The sequence below is a fragment of the Babylonia areolata genome, chromosome 16 (assembly GCF_041734735.1).
Source record: "Babylonia areolata isolate BAREFJ2019XMU chromosome 16, ASM4173473v1, whole genome shotgun sequence".
NCBI lineage: Eukaryota > Metazoa > Mollusca > Gastropoda > Neogastropoda > Buccinidae > Babylonia > Babylonia areolata.
This window is the reverse complement of record NC_134891.1, coordinates 9150193-9169928: the sequence shown is the minus strand read 5'-3', so window position 1 is coordinate 9169928 and position 19736 is coordinate 9150193. Positions and strand designations below refer to the sequence as shown.

At 43.6% G+C, this 19736-nt stretch overlaps 2 protein-coding genes across 4 annotated transcripts in view; one reads left to right on the top strand and one right to left on the bottom strand.

The window, feature by feature from the left end:
- The window catches only part of LOC143291120 (RCC1-like G exchanging factor-like protein), an 85569-nt gene extending 76352 nt beyond the window's left edge, over positions 1-9217 (top strand). For all 3 annotated transcript variants that reach the window (XM_076600752.1, XM_076600751.1, XM_076600750.1), the window contains exons 12-13: positions 4435-4520; positions 6312-9217. In XM_076600752.1, the coding sequence (XP_076456867.1) occupies positions 4435-4520; positions 6312-6389 (164 nt within the window). In that variant the 3' untranslated portion in view covers positions 6390-9217. The remainder of the gene's footprint in view (positions 1-4434; positions 4521-6311) is intronic.
- A 4773-nt stretch (positions 9218-13990) lies between these two features.
- The window catches only part of LOC143291119 (uncharacterized), an 80890-nt gene continuing 75144 nt past the window's right edge, over positions 13991-19736 (bottom strand). The window contains exon 10 of the mRNA XM_076600749.1: positions 13991-18938. Coding sequence (XP_076456864.1) covers positions 18772-18938 — 167 coding nt within the window. The 3' untranslated portion in view covers positions 13991-18771. The remainder of the gene's footprint in view (positions 18939-19736) is intronic.

The window sequence follows — 19736 nt, the reverse complement described above, 5'->3', positions numbered from 1 at the left end:
TCACTTTGCTGCCTTGACCAGTCAGTAGGGGGATGGGGGTGGTGTGGTGTGTGTGTGGAGGGTTGGGGGTGGGGTGGAGTGGGGTGGATGTTGACTGTGGACTTGGTCACTTTGCTGCCTTGACCAGTCAGTAGGAGGGGTGTGTGGGGGGGGGGAGGTGGACGTTGACTGCGGACTTGGTCAGTTTGTTGCCTTGACCAGTCAGTAGAAGGGGGGTGTGGGGGGGGGGGAGGTGGACGTTGACTGCGGACTTGGTCACTTTGCTGCCTTGACCAGTCAGTAGGGGGATGGGGGTGGTGTGGTGTGTGTGTGGAGGGTTGGGGGTGGGGTGGAGTGGGGTGGATGTTGACTGTGGACTTGGTCACTTTGCTGCCTTGACCAGTCAGTAGAGGGTGGGGTGTGGGGGTGGGGTTGGGTGGGGGGGAGGTGGACGTTGACTGCGGACTTGGTCACTTTGCTGCCTTGACCAGTCAGTAGGGGACAGGGTTGGAGTTGGGTGGGGGATGGAGTGGGTGTTGACTGTGGACTTGGTCACTTTGCTGCCTTGACCAGTCAGTTGGGGGTGGGGGGTAGGGTGGACGTTGACTGTGGAGTTGGTTACTTTGTTGCCTTGACCAGTCAGTAGAGGGTGGGGTGTGGGGGTAGGGTTGGGTGGGGGGGAGGTGGACGTTGACTGCGCAGCTTTGGTCACTTTGTTGCCTTGACCAGTTAGTAGGAGGGGGGTGTGGGGGGGGAGGTGGACGTTGACTGCGGACTTGGTCACTTTGCTGCCTTGACCAGTCAGTAGGGGGATGGGGGTGGTGTGTGTGTGTGTGGAGGGTTGCGGGTGGGGTGGAGTGGGGTGGATGTTGACTGTGGACTTGGTCACTTTGCTGCCTTGACCAGTCAGTAGGGGGATGGGGGTGGGGTGGTGTGTGTGTGGAGGGTTGGGGGTGGGTGGAGTGGGGTGGATGTTGACTGCGGACTTGGTCACTTTGTTGCCTTGACCAGTCGGTAGAGGGTGGGGTGTGGGGGTGGGGTTGGGTGGGGGGGAGGTGGACGTTGACTGCGCAGCTTTGGTCACTTTGTTGCCTTGACCAGTTAGTAGGAGGGGGATGGGGGGGGGAGGTGGACGTTGACTGCGGACTTGGTCAGTTTGCTGCCTTGACCAGTCAGTAGGGGGATGGGGGTGGTGTGTGTGTGTGGAGGGTTGGGGGTGGATGGAGTGGAGTGGGGTGGATGTTGACTGTGGACTTGGTCACTTTGCTGCCTTGACCAGTCAGTAGGGGGATGGGGGTGGTGTGTGTGTGTGGAGGGTTGGGGGTGGATGGAGTGGAGTGGGGTGGATGTTGACTGTGGACTTGGTCACTTTGCTGCCTTGACCAGTCAGTAGGGGGATGGGGGTGGTGTGTGTGTGTGGAGGGTTGGGGGTGGATGGAGTGGAGTGGGGTGGATGTTGACTGTGGACTTGGTCACTTTGCTGCCTTGACCAGTCAGTAGAGGGTGGGGTGTGGGGGTGGGGTTGGGTGGGGGGTGGAGTGGGTGTTGACTGCGGACTTGGTCAGTTTGTTGCCTTGACCAGTTAGTAGGAGGGGGGTGTGGGGGGGGAGGTGGATGTTGACTGCAGACTTGGTCACTTTGTTGCCTTGACCAGTTAGTAGGAGGGGGGTGTGGGGGGGGAGGTGGACGTTGACTGCGGACTTGGTCACTTTGCTGCCTTGACCAGTCAGTAGGGGGATGGGGGTGGTGTGGTGTGTGTGTGGAGGGTTGCGGGTGGGGTGGAGTGGGGTGGATGTTAACTGCGGACTTGGTCAGTTTGTTGCCTTGACCAGTCAGTAGGGGTTGGGGGTGGTGTGTGTGTGGAGGGTTGGGGGTGGGTGTAGTGGGGTGGATGTTGACTGTGGACTTGGTCACTTTGCTGCCTTGACCAGTCAGTAGGGGGATGGGGGTGGGGTGGTGTGTGTGTGGAGGGTTGGGGGTGAGTGGGGTGGATGTTGACTGTGGACTTGGTCACTTTGTTGCCTTGACCAGTCGGTAGGGTTAAGGTGTGTGTGTGTGGTGGGGGTGGGGGGGGGGAGTGGGTGGTGGACGTTGACTGCACAGCTTTGGTCACTTTGTTGCCTTGACCAGTCGGTAGGGTTGAGGTGTGTGTGGTGGGGGGTGGGGGAGGGGGTGGTGGACGTTGACTGCAGCTTTGGTCACTTTGTTGCCTTGACCAGTCAGTAGGGGGTGGGGGGGGGGTGTGTGTGTTGGGGGGGGGGGCATGGGGGTGGACATTGACTGCACCCTGGGTCACTTCGCTGCCTTGACCAGTCAGTTGTAGGTGGTGGTGGTGGTGGTGGTATAGGGGTGAGGGGCAGGGGGGGTTGTGGGGTGGGTGGGGGTGTGGTGGCAGGGCTGGGGGCTTGGGGGGGGGGGAGCTGTGGGCATGGCTTTTGTTGCCTGTCCACACAGTGTGTGTGTGTGTCTATTTTCTGTTTTGTATCATCTTTTTCTTTCTTCCTCTCTCTCTCTCTCTCTCTCTCTCTGTGTCTCCCATCTGTCCATTTTCTCTCTTACACCTGTGTGTGCTCATACGTTTTACACACGTATGCACACACATGCACATGCGTGAACTCGTGGACATGCACCTCAACACACACACCCACCCACACACACACACACAGTGTGTGTGCATGCATGCATGCATGCACAAAACACGTGGACTTATGTGCACATTTCTGTCCTATTTCCTTTCTGATTTATTTTGCCTTGCTGGTCCATTTACCTATATCTTTTTCTAGAAAGTTTTTGAATGTTTTTTTTCTTCTTTTTTCTTCTGAACTTGATAATTGGACACTCTTACTGTGTTGTGCTGTTGTTTTGATGTTGTTGTTGTTGTTTTTTTTTTTTTTGTTTTTTTTTAGCAAGGTGGTGTGAGGTGTTAGTATTTGATCTTTTGTACCTGTTGTTATAAATGATGTTGTTTTATCATGTGTGGTGTTATATATGGTTTGGTTTTGTAATGTATGTGAGGTGCTGGTTTTTTGGTCTTGTATGCTTGTTGCTATCTGTGATGTTCTTGGATCATGTGTGGTGTTGTGCATGATTTTGTTTTATAATGTATTGTTATGTTTAGGTGGGTTTTGTGTGTGTGTGGTTTTGTTTTTTTTTTTTTTTTTTTGTGGTTGTATTTTTTTTATCCTCTGATGAAAAAATTGAATTGTCCGAGGTTTATTGGCCATGAATGTGACTGTACTTGTGCCTTACCTTTTTTTTTCTTTTTTTTTTTCTCCAGAATGTGTGTGTGTGTTTGTGTGTGTGTGTTTACAATCATGTGTGTGTGTGTGTGGTTTATCATGTATTCATTGACTTATAATATTTACAGATTTTCAACTGACATTGTTGAAATCAAAATTTCAAGCCGTCATCACAACTATACATGGTTCTTTTTAATAAAACTTTACATATTGAAAGGGAAACCTTTTGTCTATTGTAAAGGGAAAAAATGAGTTGTTTGCTTGTGTGGGTTTTTTTGTGTTTGTTTACTTTTTGACATCACTGTTTTTGTTTATATATGTATGATGTGTGTCAAAGATATTGATGTATGTTGTTTCTACACCCCCCCCACCCCTCGCTTCCCCAAGGGGGCTAATGCAGTAAACTTCTTGCCTTGCCTCCCTTAGTCAGCTGGACCGTAAGCAACAAACGATAACGTTATGCAGGCGCGTTCACGTGTGATTTTGAATACTTGATTGTGTGTGAGCAGGACTTGTATTATTGTGTGTGATGTTCTGCCTTGTGTTGACAGGTTCGGGCGACGTGTACACGTGTGATTGTGAATACTTGATAGCGTGTGAGCAGGACTTGTACTATTGTGTGTGATGTTTTGCCTTGTGTTGACAGGTTCGGGCGACGTGTACACGTGTGATTGTGAATACTTGATAGCGTGTGAGCAGGACTTGTATTATTGTGTGTGATGTTTTGCCTTGTGTCGACAGGTTCGGGCGACGTGTACACGTGTGATTGTGAATACTCGATTGTGTGCGAGCAGGACTTGTATTATTGTGTGTGATGTTTTGCCTTGTGTCGACAGGTTCGGGCGACGTGTACACGTGTGATTTTGAATACTCGATTGTGTGTGAGCAGGACTTGTACTATTGTGTGTGATGTTTTGCCTTGTGTCGACAGGTTCGGGCGACGTGTACACATGTGATTGTGAATACTCGATTGTGTGTGAGCAGGACTTGTACTATTGTGTGTGATGTTTTGCCTTGTGTTGACAGGTTCGGGCGACGTGTACACGTGTGATTGTGAATACTTGATAGCGTGTGAGAAGGACATGTACTATTGTGTGTGATGTTTTGCCTTGTGTCGACAGGTTCGGGCGACGTGTACACGTGTGATTGTGAATACTTGATAGCGTGTGAGCAGGACTTGTATTATTGTGTGTGATGTTTTGCCTTGTGTCGACAGGTTCGGGCGACGTGTACACGTGGGGCCACAACCGGCAGGGCTGCCTGGGGCTGGGCTTCAAAGACAACCAGTTCTTTCCCTTGAAGGTGTGGTGGTGGTGGTGCTGGTGTGGGGGCAGTGGGTCTGTGGAAACTGGCAGCAGTCGTGCTTATGTGGAGGGCGTGTGTGTGTGGGGGAGGCGGGGGGAGAGCGGGCGTGGATGTGGGTGTGCTCTTTTTCCTTGTGAGAGTGGGTAGGTGTGGTCTGTGAGAATGGGCGGGTGGTTGTACTTGCAGTGGCAGGCATGCCTACCATTATTGAAGGCCTGTATTTGTCCTGGAAAATTGATAAAAAAATGGACAGGATGTCCTGAAAATAGGGATATTTGATGCATGTCCCAGAAGAAAAAAAAATCTGACCAACATATTTTTGCCGAAGTATCTAGTGGGGGTACAAGTGTACCCATATATGACTTTCCGACCATTGCCAAAGACTTACGGAAATGCTGCCGAATATTACTGAGGCCGCTTCGTGAAAAGTGGGAATTGTTCAAACAGTACTGAAGCCATTTTGTGAAAGTCCACTCAATTTCGGTGAAATAACTTTGGCAAAACCAACATTTGCTTCTGTTGTATGTTAGCTGAGATGTTCCATAAAATAATACCCTGTCCCTGATTCTAATGTGTGTTGTTCCTGAAAAGCAAATTGGGGGGTAGGCTTGCCTGTAGTGGGTGTGGTCTGTGAGAATGGGTGGGTGGTCATATTTGTGGTGGGTGTGGTCAGTGAGAATCTGTATTTGTTTGTATTTCTTATTATCACAACAGATTTCTCTCAGTGAAGTTCGGGCTGCTCTCCCAAGGAGAGCATGTCACTATACTGCAGCACCACCCATTTTTTTTGGTATTTTTTCGTGTGTGCAGTTTTATTTGTTTTTCCTATCGAAGTGGGTTTTTCTACAGAATTTTGCCAGGAACAACCCTTTTGTTGCCGTGGGTTCTTTTATGTGTGCTAAGTTCATGCTGCACACGGGTCCTCGGTTTATCGTCTCATCCGAATGATTGCGTCCAATCCACCACTCAAGGTCTAGTGGAGGAGGAGAAAATATCGGCAGCTGAGCCGTGATTCGAACCAGTGTGCTCAGATTCTCTAGCTTCCTAGGTGGACACATTACCTCTAGGCCATCACTACACATGGGTGGGTGGTCATATGTGTGATGGATGTGGTCTGTGAAAATGGGTGGGTGGTCGTATTTGTGGTGGGTGTGGTCTGGTCTGTGAGAATGGGTGGGTGGTCGTATTGTGGTGGGTGTGGTCTGTGAGAATGGGTGGGTGGTCATATTGTGGTGGGTGTGGTCTGTGAGAATGGGTGGGTGGTCGTATTTGTGGTGGGTGTGTGGTCTATGAGAATGGGTGGGTGGTCGTATTTGTGGTGGGTGTGGTCTGTGAGAAAGGGCGGGTGGTTGTACTTGTGGTGGATGTGGTCTGTGAGAAAGGGCGGGTGGTCATATCTGTGGTGGGTGTGGTCTTTGAGAAAGGGCAGGTGGCTGTATTTGTGGTGGGTGTGGTCTTTGAGAAAGGGCAGGTGATCGTATTTGTGGTGGGTGTGGTCTGTGAGAATGGGTGGGTGGTCATATTTGTGGTGGGTGTGTGGTCTGTGAAAATGGGTGGGTGGTCGTATTTATGGTGGGTGTGGTCTGGTCTGTGAGAATGGGTGGGTGGTCGTATTTGTGGTGGGTGTGGTCTGGTCTGTGAAAATGGGTGGGTGGTCGTATTTGTGGTGGGTGTGGTCTGGTCTGTGAAAATGGGTGGGTGGGCATATTTGTGGTGGGTGTGGTTGCGTGTTGCTCCTGCCTACAACAGAATGATGAGTAACGATGTCTGTGTTGCCTGTTTTTCCAGGTGTCGGTGCCAGCAGAGACCCACACGGTGGTGTGCGGAGTGGATCACGTCATCACCCTGTGCAAGTCCTTCACCTGACCTCCCGCCCTCGTGAGGTCAAGGTCGTGTCATGTGCTGCGGAGGAGATCAGGGGTGACAGCACCCTGCTGTCTTTTGCTGACTTGAACCACCAGTGGTGTTGCTGTTTTCGTCAATGTGACTTGTCATTGTTGTCCTTTGTCAGGTTGTTAGCGCGCGCTCACAGGGGTGGGGGGTGGATCGTGTACTGTTGAACAGTTTGTGGCAAGGGTCTGCTTAGACTGGTGTGCTTGTCTTAATACTGAAATAAAAATGAAACAAACGGGAGAGAGAGTAGGGGGTGGGGGGGGGATGCCAGATCTGCACAATACAGAAGTAATTATTCAGAAATACTCCCAACCCCCACCCAGTCCCCTTAAACAGCGTTGTCATCACTTTCACTGTTGGTCTTTCCTCCAGTGGTCGTCTGTATAAAACTGACGTCAGTGTCCATCATGCTCACTGCAGTTCAGTTACACTGAACCGTTTGGTCAGTGTCTCACTCTTCTCTTCTTCTGCGTTCACTCGTATGCACACGAGTGGGCTTTTACGTGTATGACCGTTTTTACCCCGCCATGTAGGCAGCCATACTCCGTTTTCGGGGGTGTGCATGCTGGGTATGTTCTTGTTTCCATAACCCACCGAACGCTGACATGGATTACAGGACCTATAACGTGCGTATTTGATCTTATGCTTGCATATACACACGAAGGGGGTTGAGGCACTAGCAGGTCTGCACATATGTTGACCTGGGAGATGGTAAAAATCTCCACCCTTTACCCACCAGGCGCCGTCACCGTGATTCGAACCCGGGACCTTCAGATTGACAGTCCAACGCTTTAACCACTCGGCTATTGCGCCCATCAGTGTCTCACTCTGACTCGGCTGACATAAATCTTCGTCAAGTTCCCCTTGTTACTTGTCCGTCCATCAGTGCTGGTGGAATGTTGTCCGAGTTATCTCAGTGCTTGAGACAAAGAGCGAGGATAATCGTTGAATCTGAAGTTAGAATTTTAACTTGAAAGACAAAAATACCCTCGAACCAGAAAAGCCAAATGCCTCTAAAAATTGGGACTTGATTTTTGAAAACAAGCTTGATTGGAAAAACATTTTTTTTCAATACAAAAAAAAAAAATCCATGAAATAAGGTTGAAATGGTTCCAGATGAAAATTAATTATCATATTCTTGTGACAAATTCGGTTTTGATGAAGATGGGAATACTCCCACATAATATGTGTAATATTTGTAAGGAAGAAAGAGATACAATTCTGCATTATTTATGGGAATGTAACCATGTACAACATTTTTGGAAGGAGTTTGTGAGATATTTAAAAGAAAAGTGTTTACATTGTGATAGACTTAACCTGAACGACACACTGGTGCTTTTTGGACATAACAAAATGAAAACTGATGAATGTTTCTCATATATCTTGATAGCTAAATTCTATGTATACAAATGTAGAATCAACAAAGTAAAACCAACATTACAAATGTTCAAAAAAGACCTCAAACAGGCATATGAAGTAGACAAGTATGCCTTTAACATAACTATGGAATATAACAAGTTTGTGGAAAAATGGGCACTTTATAACTGTTTGATACAAGATTAAGCTTTTCAATGCTACCTTGGAACTTTGACATTGAACATATATTGTTTTGCCGTTATAGATTTGTCAGTACTTAGAACTTAATTATATGCTTACCCTATACTTTCTAATGCACAAAACATATAAATTCTGTATCTGTAAACCTTTGTCTGAATAAAAAATGTTGAAAAAAAAACACCAAAAAAACCTTGAGGTAGTACGTCCACCGTTTCTGATCAAACTGCTCAGCTTCAACAAGGGCATGGATCAAAGTAAAGGGGGATAAGTAGCACCCTGTAATCCATGAAATACAGTACATTTGGGGTTTGGATCGGGTCTTTTTTGTTGACTGCTAGACAGAAGCGGCGAGTTTAAAGCGTACATCAGTTTAGTATGTCTTAGTGATGATGGGCTGTTATGTTCTTTTGATGTGTTTAGAAGATAACTTGTCATACTGTGTGTGATCACTTCTAAGATCTTTTCCCCCTGCACTTGCACCCCCGTTTCATCTCTACAACACAACACAAAAAGATGTAATACAACAAAATATTTGTAATACTGACAATACTAGAATGTGATTATGATAAGATGGTTGTAATATTGACAATACTAGAATGTAATATGATAAGATGGCTGTAATGTTCACAGTACTAGAATGTGATATGACAAAATGATTTAACATTGAGATGCTAGAATGCACTATGACAAAATGGTTATAATATTGACATCATTAGATGTAATATGACAAAATGGTTGTAACATTGACATCATTAGAATGTAATACAACAAAATGGTTGTAATATTGACATCATTAGAATGTAATACAACAAAATGTGCATTACCAACAAAATGGTTATAATATTGACATCATTAGAATGTAATACAACAAAATGGTTGTACTGTTGACATCATTAGAATGTAATATGACAAAATGGTTTTAACATTGACATCATTAGAATGTAAGACAGCAAAACGGTTATACTATTGACATCATTAGAATGTAATATGACAAAATGGTTGTACTATTGACATCATTACAATGTAATACAACAGAAATGGTTGTACTATCGACATCATTACAATGTAATACAAAAAAATGGTTGTAGTATCGACAGTGTGACTGTGTTATGTGCACACAGGTGTACTGCACTGTGTCTTGAATGTGTATCTGTACAAGAGTGATTTACTTTGATGTGCTGGCTTTGTGTCCGTGCCTACATGCAGTGTGTGTGTGTTTTGTGTGTGTGTGTGTTGTGTATGTGTGTGTTTGTGTGTGTGTGTTTGTGTTTGTGTGTGTGTGTTTTGTGTGTGTGTGTATGTGTTTTGTGTGTGTGTATGTGTTTTGTGTGTGTGTATTTGTTTTGTGTGTGTGTGTTGTGTGTGTTTTGTGTCTGTGTGTGTGTGTGTTTTGTGTGTGTGTGTGTTTGTGTCTGTGTCTGTGTGTTAACCAAGATGAAAAGTAGAATGAGAAGCCGGATTTCCACAAGTTTGTTTTGCATGTTTTTTTTTCTTTCTTTTTTTTTCTCCCCCCCCTTCCTCTTTTTATGAAGAGAAATAAACTCACTTAAATGTTTTTGTTCATTCATTGTCTTTAAAAAAAAAAAGAAAAAAAAAAAAGAGCATGTATCTGACACTTGATCTCCCCCTGCATGCATGTCAGACTACCTCACACCACCACCTCTGTTCCTAGCACAGTAGCAGTGTGTTGTTGTTAGTTGTTGATTTTCAATGGACACTGTTGTTTTTGTTGTTGTTGTTGTTGTTGATTTTCCATGTTCCCCCCCACTCCAGCGACGTCAGTGACGTTCACCTCTTTAACTTTTCTGCCCCAAGTTGCTGCTGGTTTGGAAAGGGAAGTTGGGGTTGGTTTTTGTTTGTCAGGACAAAAAGCAGTGATTAAGGCTACTGTGGAATTAATGGGTTTGAAAAGAAATTTAGACGGGCGCAATAGCCGAGTGGTTAAAGCGTTGGACTGTCAATCTGAGGGTCCCGGGTTCGAATCACGGTGACGGCGTCTGGTGGGTGAAGGGTGGAGATTTTTCCGATCTCCCAGGACAACATATGTGCAGACCTGCTAGTGCCTGAACCCCCTTTGTGTGTATATGCAAGCAGAAGATCAAATACGCACGTTAAAGATCCTGTAATCCATGTCTCGGTGGGTTATGGAAACAAGAACATACCCAGCATGCACACCCCCGAAAACGGAGTATGGCTGCCTACATGGCGGGGTAAAAATGGTCAAACACGTAAAAAGCCCACTCGTGTGCATACGAGTGAATGTGGGAGTTGCAGCCCACGAACGCAGAAGAAGAAGAAGAAAAGAAATTTATTTTTAAAAATTTTTTAAAAAGAAAGGTTGTGATGGGGAAGCTTTTGTTTTCGTCTTAGTTACTTTTAATGATCTGAAGGGGATGTGAATGATCAGAAAATAACCTGTAGAAAGAAAAGTAAGTTTTTTGAAGTATGCAACTGCAAGAGATGATAAACCAAGGTCCAGCATGCACTTAGCGCACGTAAAAGAACCTACGGCAACAAAAGGGTTGTTCCTGGCAACATTTTGTAGAAAAATCCACTTCGATAGGAAAAACAAATAAAACTGCACGCAGGAAAAAAAAAAAAACAACTAAAAAATGGGTGGCGCTGTAGTATAGCAATGTGCTGTCCCTGAGGAGAGCAGCCCGAATTTCACACAGAGAAATCTGTTGTGATAAAAAGAGAAATACAATACAATACCATACAATACAAATAGCCTGGCTATTCTTCACAGAATTGTTGTTGTGGTCATGAATAAAGAGGAACCGTTGTCTATGGGGATGCCATGATTTGGCAGACACTTGCTGAGTTGGGTCTGGAAATGAACAACTCTCCCAGTGATGCATCCATTAACTCTCTCCATACGAACGGCGAAAGAGACAACGTTAACAGCGTTTCACCCCAATTACCACCATCAAAATATTGCAAGCGGAAGGCTCTTATACTGAAGAGGTGAATGTTGACAAAGAATACCACAATTCTGACGACAGAAGCTAAAGGTTGGGTCATTCAGACACCCACTGGACATCCGAGGGGTCTGTGTAGAGGAGAAGAGAGGACTGGCCGTACTGAGTGAGTTAAGTCAATTACCCTCAACGATGGGGTCCCGGTCTTCCCATCTGAGTCCACAGCACACTCGGTTCCAGGTAGGAGCCATTCACAGGGAAATACCCCCCCCCAACCTCTGCAGAGACTTGAACTAGACTCCTCCCAGTCGTTGGTCCGCTGGTTTAACAACTTCACCATGGCTACAAGTCTTTTTCTGTTATATGCAGGAGAGTGTGTGTATGTGCATGCTGGAGTTTTGCGTGTGTGTGTCTGTTTAAAATGGATGGCTTTCTTTGATGTTTTGTTTGATCTCTGTGTGTGGGAGCGCATGTGTTTGAAGGTGTGTGTGTTCTTGTAAGTGAGCGTATGTAAGCTGTGTCTGTGGGGGAATGGATGTAGCAGTTGCCTTTTTTTTGCAACTTGCCCCATTTATCTGTGTATTTGTGTGTGTGTGATTATGGTGTGCAATATATATATATATATAAACCTAGGAGAGGGAAGGGTGCTCAGCGTTAAGTCTACAGTTGAAGAATTGTCGGATTAATGTTCATGCCAGTGATGGCCTGAAGAGCACTGAGCAGAGAGATCTGGTTCAGACAACAAGGTTAACGTTTCGAGGTAAGGTTGGTGAACAAGCGTCGGAGCAGGTACCAAGGTGGTGAGGCCAGTTGTATGGAAGGAAGATGTTTAGTGAAGGAGTGAAGATGTTTAGTGAAGGGGGGAAGATGTTTAGTGAAGATGTTTAGTGAAGGGGAGGAAGATGTTTAGTGAAGATGTTTAGTGAAGGGGGGAAGATGTTTAGTGAAGATGTTTAGTGAAGGGGGGAAGATGTTTAGTGAAGGGGGGGGAAGATGTTTAGTGAAGATGTTTAGTGAAGGGGGGAGCTTGGCAGTGGCAGACCACAGCAGCTGCCACACACTGGTTTATGATTGGGAACTGTCTGTAAAGGCTGGTGACATGAAATATTTATAAGCGCATGCTTGACATAATTCACCGTCGAGTGTCTGTACACATAGCTCACATGCATTGACTGTCTTTGAAAATTGTTCAATTAGCACTGTCTGGAAACAGAGTTCACTGTATTTACAGTTCACTGACTGTATCTGTATACATGGTTAACCAGCATTGACTGTCTTCATAGTTCACTGGCACTGTCTGTAACTAGCATAGTTCACTGTCTGTATTACAGTTCTCTGCCAGTGTCTGTATGCATAGTTCACTGTCTGTATTACAGTTCTCTGCCAGTGTCTGTATGCATAGTTCACTGTCTGTATTACAGTTCTCTGCCAGTGTCTGTATGCACAGTTCACTATCTGTATTACAGTTCTCTGCCAGTGTCTGTATGCATAGTTCACTGTCTGTATTACAGTTCTCTGCCAGTGTCTGTATGCATAGTTCACTGTCTGTATTACAGTTCTCTGCCAGTGTCTGTATGCATAGTTCACTGTCTGTATTACAGTTCTCTGCCAGTGTCTGTATGCACAGTTCACAGGATGTATTACAGTTCTCTGCCAGTGTCTGTATGCATAGTTCACTATCTGTATTACAGTCTCTGCCAGTGTCTGTATGCATAGTTCACTGTCTGTATTACAGTTCTCTGCCAGTGTCTGTATGCACAGTTCACAGGATGTATTACAGTTCTCTGCCAGTGTCTGTATGCATAGTTCACTGTATTACAGTTCTCTGCCAGTGTCTGTATGCACAGTTCACAGGATGTATTACAGTTCTCTGCCAGTGTCTGTATGCATAGTTCACTATCTGTATTACAGTTCTCTGCCAGTGTCTGTATGCATAGTTCACTGTTTGTAATAGTTCTCTGCCAGTGTCTGTATGCACAGTTCACTGTCTGTATTACAGTTCTCTGCCAGTGTCTGTATGCACAGTTCACAGGATGTATTACAGTTCTCTGCCAGTGTCTGTATGCATAGTTCACTGTCTGTATTACAGTTCTCTGCCAGTGTCTGTAAGCATAGTTCACTGTCTGTATTACAGTTCTCTGCCAGTGTCTGTATGCATAGTTCACTGTCTGTATTACAGTTCTCTGCCAGTGTCTGTATGCACAGTTCACAGGATGTATTACAGTTCTCTGCCAGTGTCTGTATGCATAGTTCACTATCTGTATTACAGTTCTCTGCCAGTGTCTGTAAGCATAGTTCACTATCTGTATTACAGTTCTCTGCCAGTGTCTGTAAGCATAGTTCACTATCTGTATTACAGTTCTCTGCCAGTGTCTGTATGCACAGTTCACAGGATGTATTACAGTTCTCTGCCAGTGTCTGTATGCATAGTTCACTATCTGTATTACAGTCTCTGCCAGTGTTTGTATGCATAGTTCACTGTATGTATTACAGTTCTCTGCCAGTGTCTGTATGCATAGTTCACTGTCTATTACAGTTCTCTGCCAGTGTTTGTATGCATAGTTCACTGTATGTATTACAGTTCTCTGCCAGTGTCTGTATGCATAGTTCACTGTATGTATTACAGTTCTCTGCCAGTGTGTGTATGCATAGTTAACTGTTTGCAATACAGTTCTCTGCCAGTGTCTGCATGCATAGTTCACTGTTTGTAGTAGTTCACTATCTGTATTACAGTTCTCTGCCAGTGTCTGTATGCACAGTTCACTGTCTGTATTACAGTTCTCTGCCAGTGCCTGCATACATAGTTCAATGGCATTGTCTGTTGTGTATACAATTACATCGTTCGTTGGCAATGTCTGTGTACACAGTTCACTGGCACTGTGTACATCATTCACTGGCAGTGTCTGAAAACCAGGGTCATTGGTAGTGTCTGTACATAGTTCACTGTCACTGTCTGTAGACAATAGTTCACTGGCGCTGTTTTTTTACAGTTCACTATCTGTATAAATAGTTCACTGTTCGTCTGAGCAGCCAGAATAATCTATGACCACTGTGGAAAGGAACATCACGCAGCGACAAAGTAAAAAAACCAAGACAGCTGTTTTTATGAACATATTTTTTTTTATTGTCAAATTTTGTTTTGTACAGTTTCAAGATTAGAATGTGAACCCTTTCCCTTCCCTTGTGCACACATTTGCACTCACACGTGTAGAAAGAACACTACCACACACACACACACACACAGACAGCAGGTACACAATGATGCAGCTTACCAACAGTCAAGCAGATGGCATCGGGAGAACAAAGTCAAGCAGAGAAAATTATTCTTTGATATTTCAGCCCAAAGAGAGAGAGAGAGAGAGAGAGAGAGAACAACCAACTGACTCTCATCCCCTTAATTTTTTCTTGCTGCCTTTGAGTAGCATCCACATTTTTTTTTTTTTCTTTAATGTGTTAACGCTAAATTCCAGTACCATTTGTGATGAGAAGATGAGGGAAAGAAGAAAAACAAAAGGTACTGTTCAGAGTTCATCTACAAAAAACCCCACAAAACCCCCCCAAAAATACCAGGTTCCAATTACACCTTACACCTATCAACAACTTTAAAGTTCACGTGGGCTGCACCAGACTTAAAAGTGATCTGGTGGACAGAAGAAAGAAAGTTCTGTGATGCCATCTGGGGAAAAGAGGTTCTTCCCCCACCCCCCCCAACCCACCCAACTGCTGACCCCAAAGTAAAGACCCCACCCCCCAAATCGTCATTCCTTCGCTAGCAATTTGGACCTCTTGACTGGGAAACCTACACCAATGACAGTTTGAACCCAAATCCACAAAGTTGAGGTCAGAAAGAAAAATCCAGTAACAATTTGTATTTTTGATGATGAAGTGTGCTACATGCACAAAGCCACTTGATGATGATGTTGATGATGATGATGATGATGATGATGCACTTCACTTCTGTCTGAATGGACACAACCTTTCCTGGCTTTTCATGATGGGAGGCATAACCATGGCAAAGCCCAGTTCTCTCCCCTTTTCTGGAGGTCTGCTGTGGACAGGAACAACAGACCACTCCATAGGTGATGTAATTAATTCACAATCTCCCGAATGGCTGGCTTCAAGCTCATCTTTAGAACAGTAAATTCACAATCCTCTGAATGGTAAAAATTCAATCTAATTTTCTGAATGGCTTGTTCACAAATTTATGAAAGGAGGAGACACAAACTTCAGAGCTTTGTCAAGGACGAATGCTGCATCAGGTACATTTCCCACAGATGAAATTGTACATAATGCTTTTTTTTGTTTTTAACAAGTGTTGATGATGAAGTAGATGATATTCAAAAGTTGAGCCCACTTTACCATTTACTCAAAGGCCAAGTCTACTTGTCAAAAAGTCCTGTGTATAAAAAAAACAACAACAAAAAACCAAAAAAAACTCGTGTCACTCCAAAATATTCACAGCCAGTTTAGAACATGTTCTAATAATGAGATGACAATTTACACATCAAGATGGGGATCTCTATGAAGTTAGGTTGCACTACAAATTGAAACAGTATACTCCCACCTGAGCCCCCCCACAATCAACATGTTTATGGATTAATGATTTTTTTTTTTCTTTTTCAAAGGTAGCCTGACTGTACAGGAACTCCCACAAATGAGGTGAATTACAGGTCCAATGCCGACATGCGCAACAAACACACCAGGAGGAACACGCACACACACACATTTCCTGTGAATGAAGTTTTCAGTCTCTCTTCTTGCTTCCCCATTCACTGCAACCCTCCTGAATCAACACACACACTTCACCACTGATTGCTATTTATCCATCTCTACGGCTACTTGACCCATTTATCATTGTTATTATGTTGTTTTGTTCCACCAAAGCAACCAACTAAAAATTTCCCATATCACTGTACATGATTGATACATTTTGTGAACATCAGTACATTTTCTAAGTAAAACTTTGGCTAATTCATGCGCACAAAAAAAAAGAAAAAAAAAAAAGCATTTTCGATGATAATTACAAAATCCCTGACAAGAGAAAAAAATAGACATGATTTTGGTAATATATTGACAGTTGCATTGGGGGGGGGGGGTCACATAAACTGTTGTCAAGCCATTCTCCACTTCTTTCACTTGGAAGAAAATACGGCCTTGCTGTCTGGGTGTCCCTATTTCAAAGGTTACATAGCCCAGCCCCAAATCCATGACCACCCCCTTTAAACTGTTATACAGTTGAAGCTAACGAACCGCACCTGATCTGCCAACAGATTAAGTCATTTCACCTTGTTTTCTTCTCATGGTTTCATTTGTAATCACATCATTTTATTATTATTATTATTATTTTGTAATTACCTCTGTCTCTTTTCTTCTCATGGTTTCATTTGTAATCACATCATTTTATTATTATTATTATTTTTTTGTAACTACCTCTGTCTCTTTTCTTCTCATGGTTTCATTTGTAATCACATCATTTTATTATTATTATTATTATTTTGTAATTACCTCTGTCTCTTTTCTTCTCATGGTTTCATTTGTAATCATATCATTTTATTATTTATTTATTTTTTTGTAACTACCTCTGTCTCTTTTCTTCTCATGGTTTCATTTGTAATCACATCATTTTATTTTATTAATTTTTTGGGGGGTAACTACCTCTGTCTCTGAGACTACCTCTGTACAGAACATCAAATGATAACAATGATCAGACAGGGTACAAATGGGCAAACAAATGAACAGTGCAAGGAACCCATTTGACTGGCTGTCGGCCAGTAAGTTGCACACAATCACACAGACACACATAATGAAAAATCTGTACAATTCTCTTCTATAGGAAAAAAATCTTAAATACCTTTCAACGTAAACCACAAAAAATCGCTCTCATACATTGCAAATGGTATTCAACAAGTTGATGTTCTCCATTCTGAAATGTGAAGTTAAAGTTTTTTCGGTGGTTGAAAACTTGTGATCGTACATTTTCACACACAAGCTTAGAAGGCAGTAATGTTTTCATTCGTGCAGTCAACATTTAAATCACTGTTCTGCTCCTGCCATGAAAAGTTTACCAACCATCTGTTTCGGGGTTGGGGGGGGGGGGGGTGGGGGGGTTGTTTTTTGGCTGTTGTTTTTACCCCTTAATACAAAATAAAGCTGGGGGATAATTTCCAAATTAAAGGAGCGGGGATGGGGAGAAAAGCAAGTATAAAATTTATCCATGTCATATATATATCAATACATATTATCACAAAGCATGTTCTGTATTCATGACACAATGATGATGATGGGAGATAAATATAAATATATTCAACCACTATGGACACAAAAACGGGGCCGGTGGGGTCACATGTAAGGCGCATTGTATCAAGTGGACCAACATGAGAAAAAAAAAAAAAGACACACAAATATTTGCACCCAAGGAGAGAGGAGGAGGAAGAAGAAGAAGAAGAAGAAAAAAAAAGGGTCTATAAAATGCGAATTGCTACAGAAATACATCATCAGTTTGATACACGAAAGTTATCCCCCACTGTTTCTCCTCATGGTTCCCTTCTTTTCGTTTTGATCCGAGCAAGATGTGTGGAATAAGTTGTGAGCATCTAAAACCACCTGTTGTTGCTATTCTCCCCACTGTGTCCACAGACGAGGGGGGGGGGGGGGGGGGGGGGAAGAGAATACATAGTAGGCATTTTCCCTCCAAACAGGTGTAACACCGTGCCTTCCTCAAGGTCAATTAATTCTTCAACATTCATAACTATCAACGAAAAATAAATCATTAACGCAAATATGGAGGTAGTTCATTAAAAAAAATAATGATAATAAAAAAATATATATATATTTTAAAGGAAAACAAAACAAAAAAAAACACCAAAATCAACCAGATACAGGGGTGAAGATCAGGGGGAAAGGGTCCGGGGAGGGCTGGGTCCATCAAATTTTGATCCACTGAAACGAAACGATCTCAAAAACGATTTTTGGCATCTCTCCCCATCCAGACGCTGGAAACCAACAAGTCACCAAGTGCCACAGGCGGTGGTGGGTAGGCACTACTGACGAAAGCCGACAGTGTGGCAGTCGTGTGTGTGTGGGGGGCAGCCAGCCAACGTCTGCACACCCCATGAAAGAATGACCACAAGTCGCACTCCAAAACCACCACACACGTTGGAGGGGAGGGGGGGGCGCACCACCACACACTGCCCTCCACCGCTGCTAAGAAACCTGGACACACAGGGGTGGGCAGGCAGGCTGCCATCTGTCACCTTGCCTTCTCTCCCTCTCTTCGAAAATGTTCAGTCCTCAAACTTGTCTTCAACTACTTCAACCTCGTTATTTTTTTTATTCTATTCATCATCATCATCTTCTTCTTCTCCTGTGTATATGATTATCCGTTCAAAAAGGAAAAAAAACAGAAAAAAAAAAAAAATCTGAATACATGAACCAGAGAGAAGGCTGAAAAAGATTCTTTGGGGAGAGAGGGAGAAAAGCTGGACCCCTGCGATTCAGAAGAGGGGGTGAAGTCTGCAAGTATTTTATGAACAATAGAAGTTGCTTCATTATCAATTCTTTGCAGATGTCCACACCCTCTTTAGTCCTTGAGAAAAACAAAAAAACAAAAAAAACAACAACAACCAAAAAACCCCAGTATAAACAACTATCCTACTGCAATTATTACTCATACACAAAAAGATGTTTTCGCTAAAACTGATGGTAAAAAAAAACAACAAAAAAACAACAGCTGTTATCTTTAAACAGCCCTTGTTCACAAAGGTGTATACCAGCTCATTATTACGACTTAATACATTTTCTTAAAAAAAAAAAAAGGAATAAAAAAAAATATAAAAAAAGAAAAAAGCCCTATTCCACCACGTCAGTCTGTAGTCACCTCACGCGTAGAACTCTTTCTCTGGGGCACGCTGATAGGAGTAGTTGGGCATCTTCTTGGGCTCGTCCAGTGGGTAGCTGCCCTCGTCCTTCTTCTTCATGCGGTAGATGATGAACATGGCCAGCAGGATGGCGCACAGCAGCAGCACCACCGACCCCCCGATGATGGCTGAAACACACACAGCCCTCACTCAACACACACTGGTCCCCACCAAAACAAAACAAAACAAACGAGAGAGGCAAGGCCTTCAAGACTCACTTGTGATACACTTAAAACAAGAGAGGCAAGGCCTTCAAGACTCACTTGTGATACACTTTAAACAAGAGAGGCAAGGCCTTCAAGACTCACTTGTGATACACTTAAAACAAGAGAGGCAAGGCCTTCAAGACTCACTTGTGTGATACACTTAAAACAAGAGAGGCAAGGCCTTCAAGACTCACTTGTGATACACTTAAAACAAGAGAGGCAAGGCCTTCAAGACTCACTTGTGATACACTTAAAACAAGAGAGGCAAGGCCTTCAAGACTCACTTGTGTGATACACTTAAAACAAGAGAGGCAAGGCCTTCAAGACTCACTTGTGATACACTTACAAAAAAAAAAAAAAAAATCCAAGCTTTTTATGTATTGAGTATAATTTCAAAATGTAATGTTTCAGATGAGAAAGATCAGTTTAAAGCGAATTAAGTCCCCTAGCATTAATTACAGAGTAATTTCCCTTTTTTACAATCTGCACCAAAACGTTTGCAAAAATAAATAAATAAAACTTCCATGCTTAGCAAAAGAAGTTCCTGTTTGAACAAAAAATGAAAATAATGACTGCTCTTGTTGTTGGGTCAGAATATCAGATCAAAGTGCCAAGTTTCAAGAATACAAAAAATATAAATATAACAGTAAATGCAGTTTGCAAATAATTAGGCTTCATTTTTTATTTTTTTGTGCCCATCCCAGAGGCGCAATATTGTTT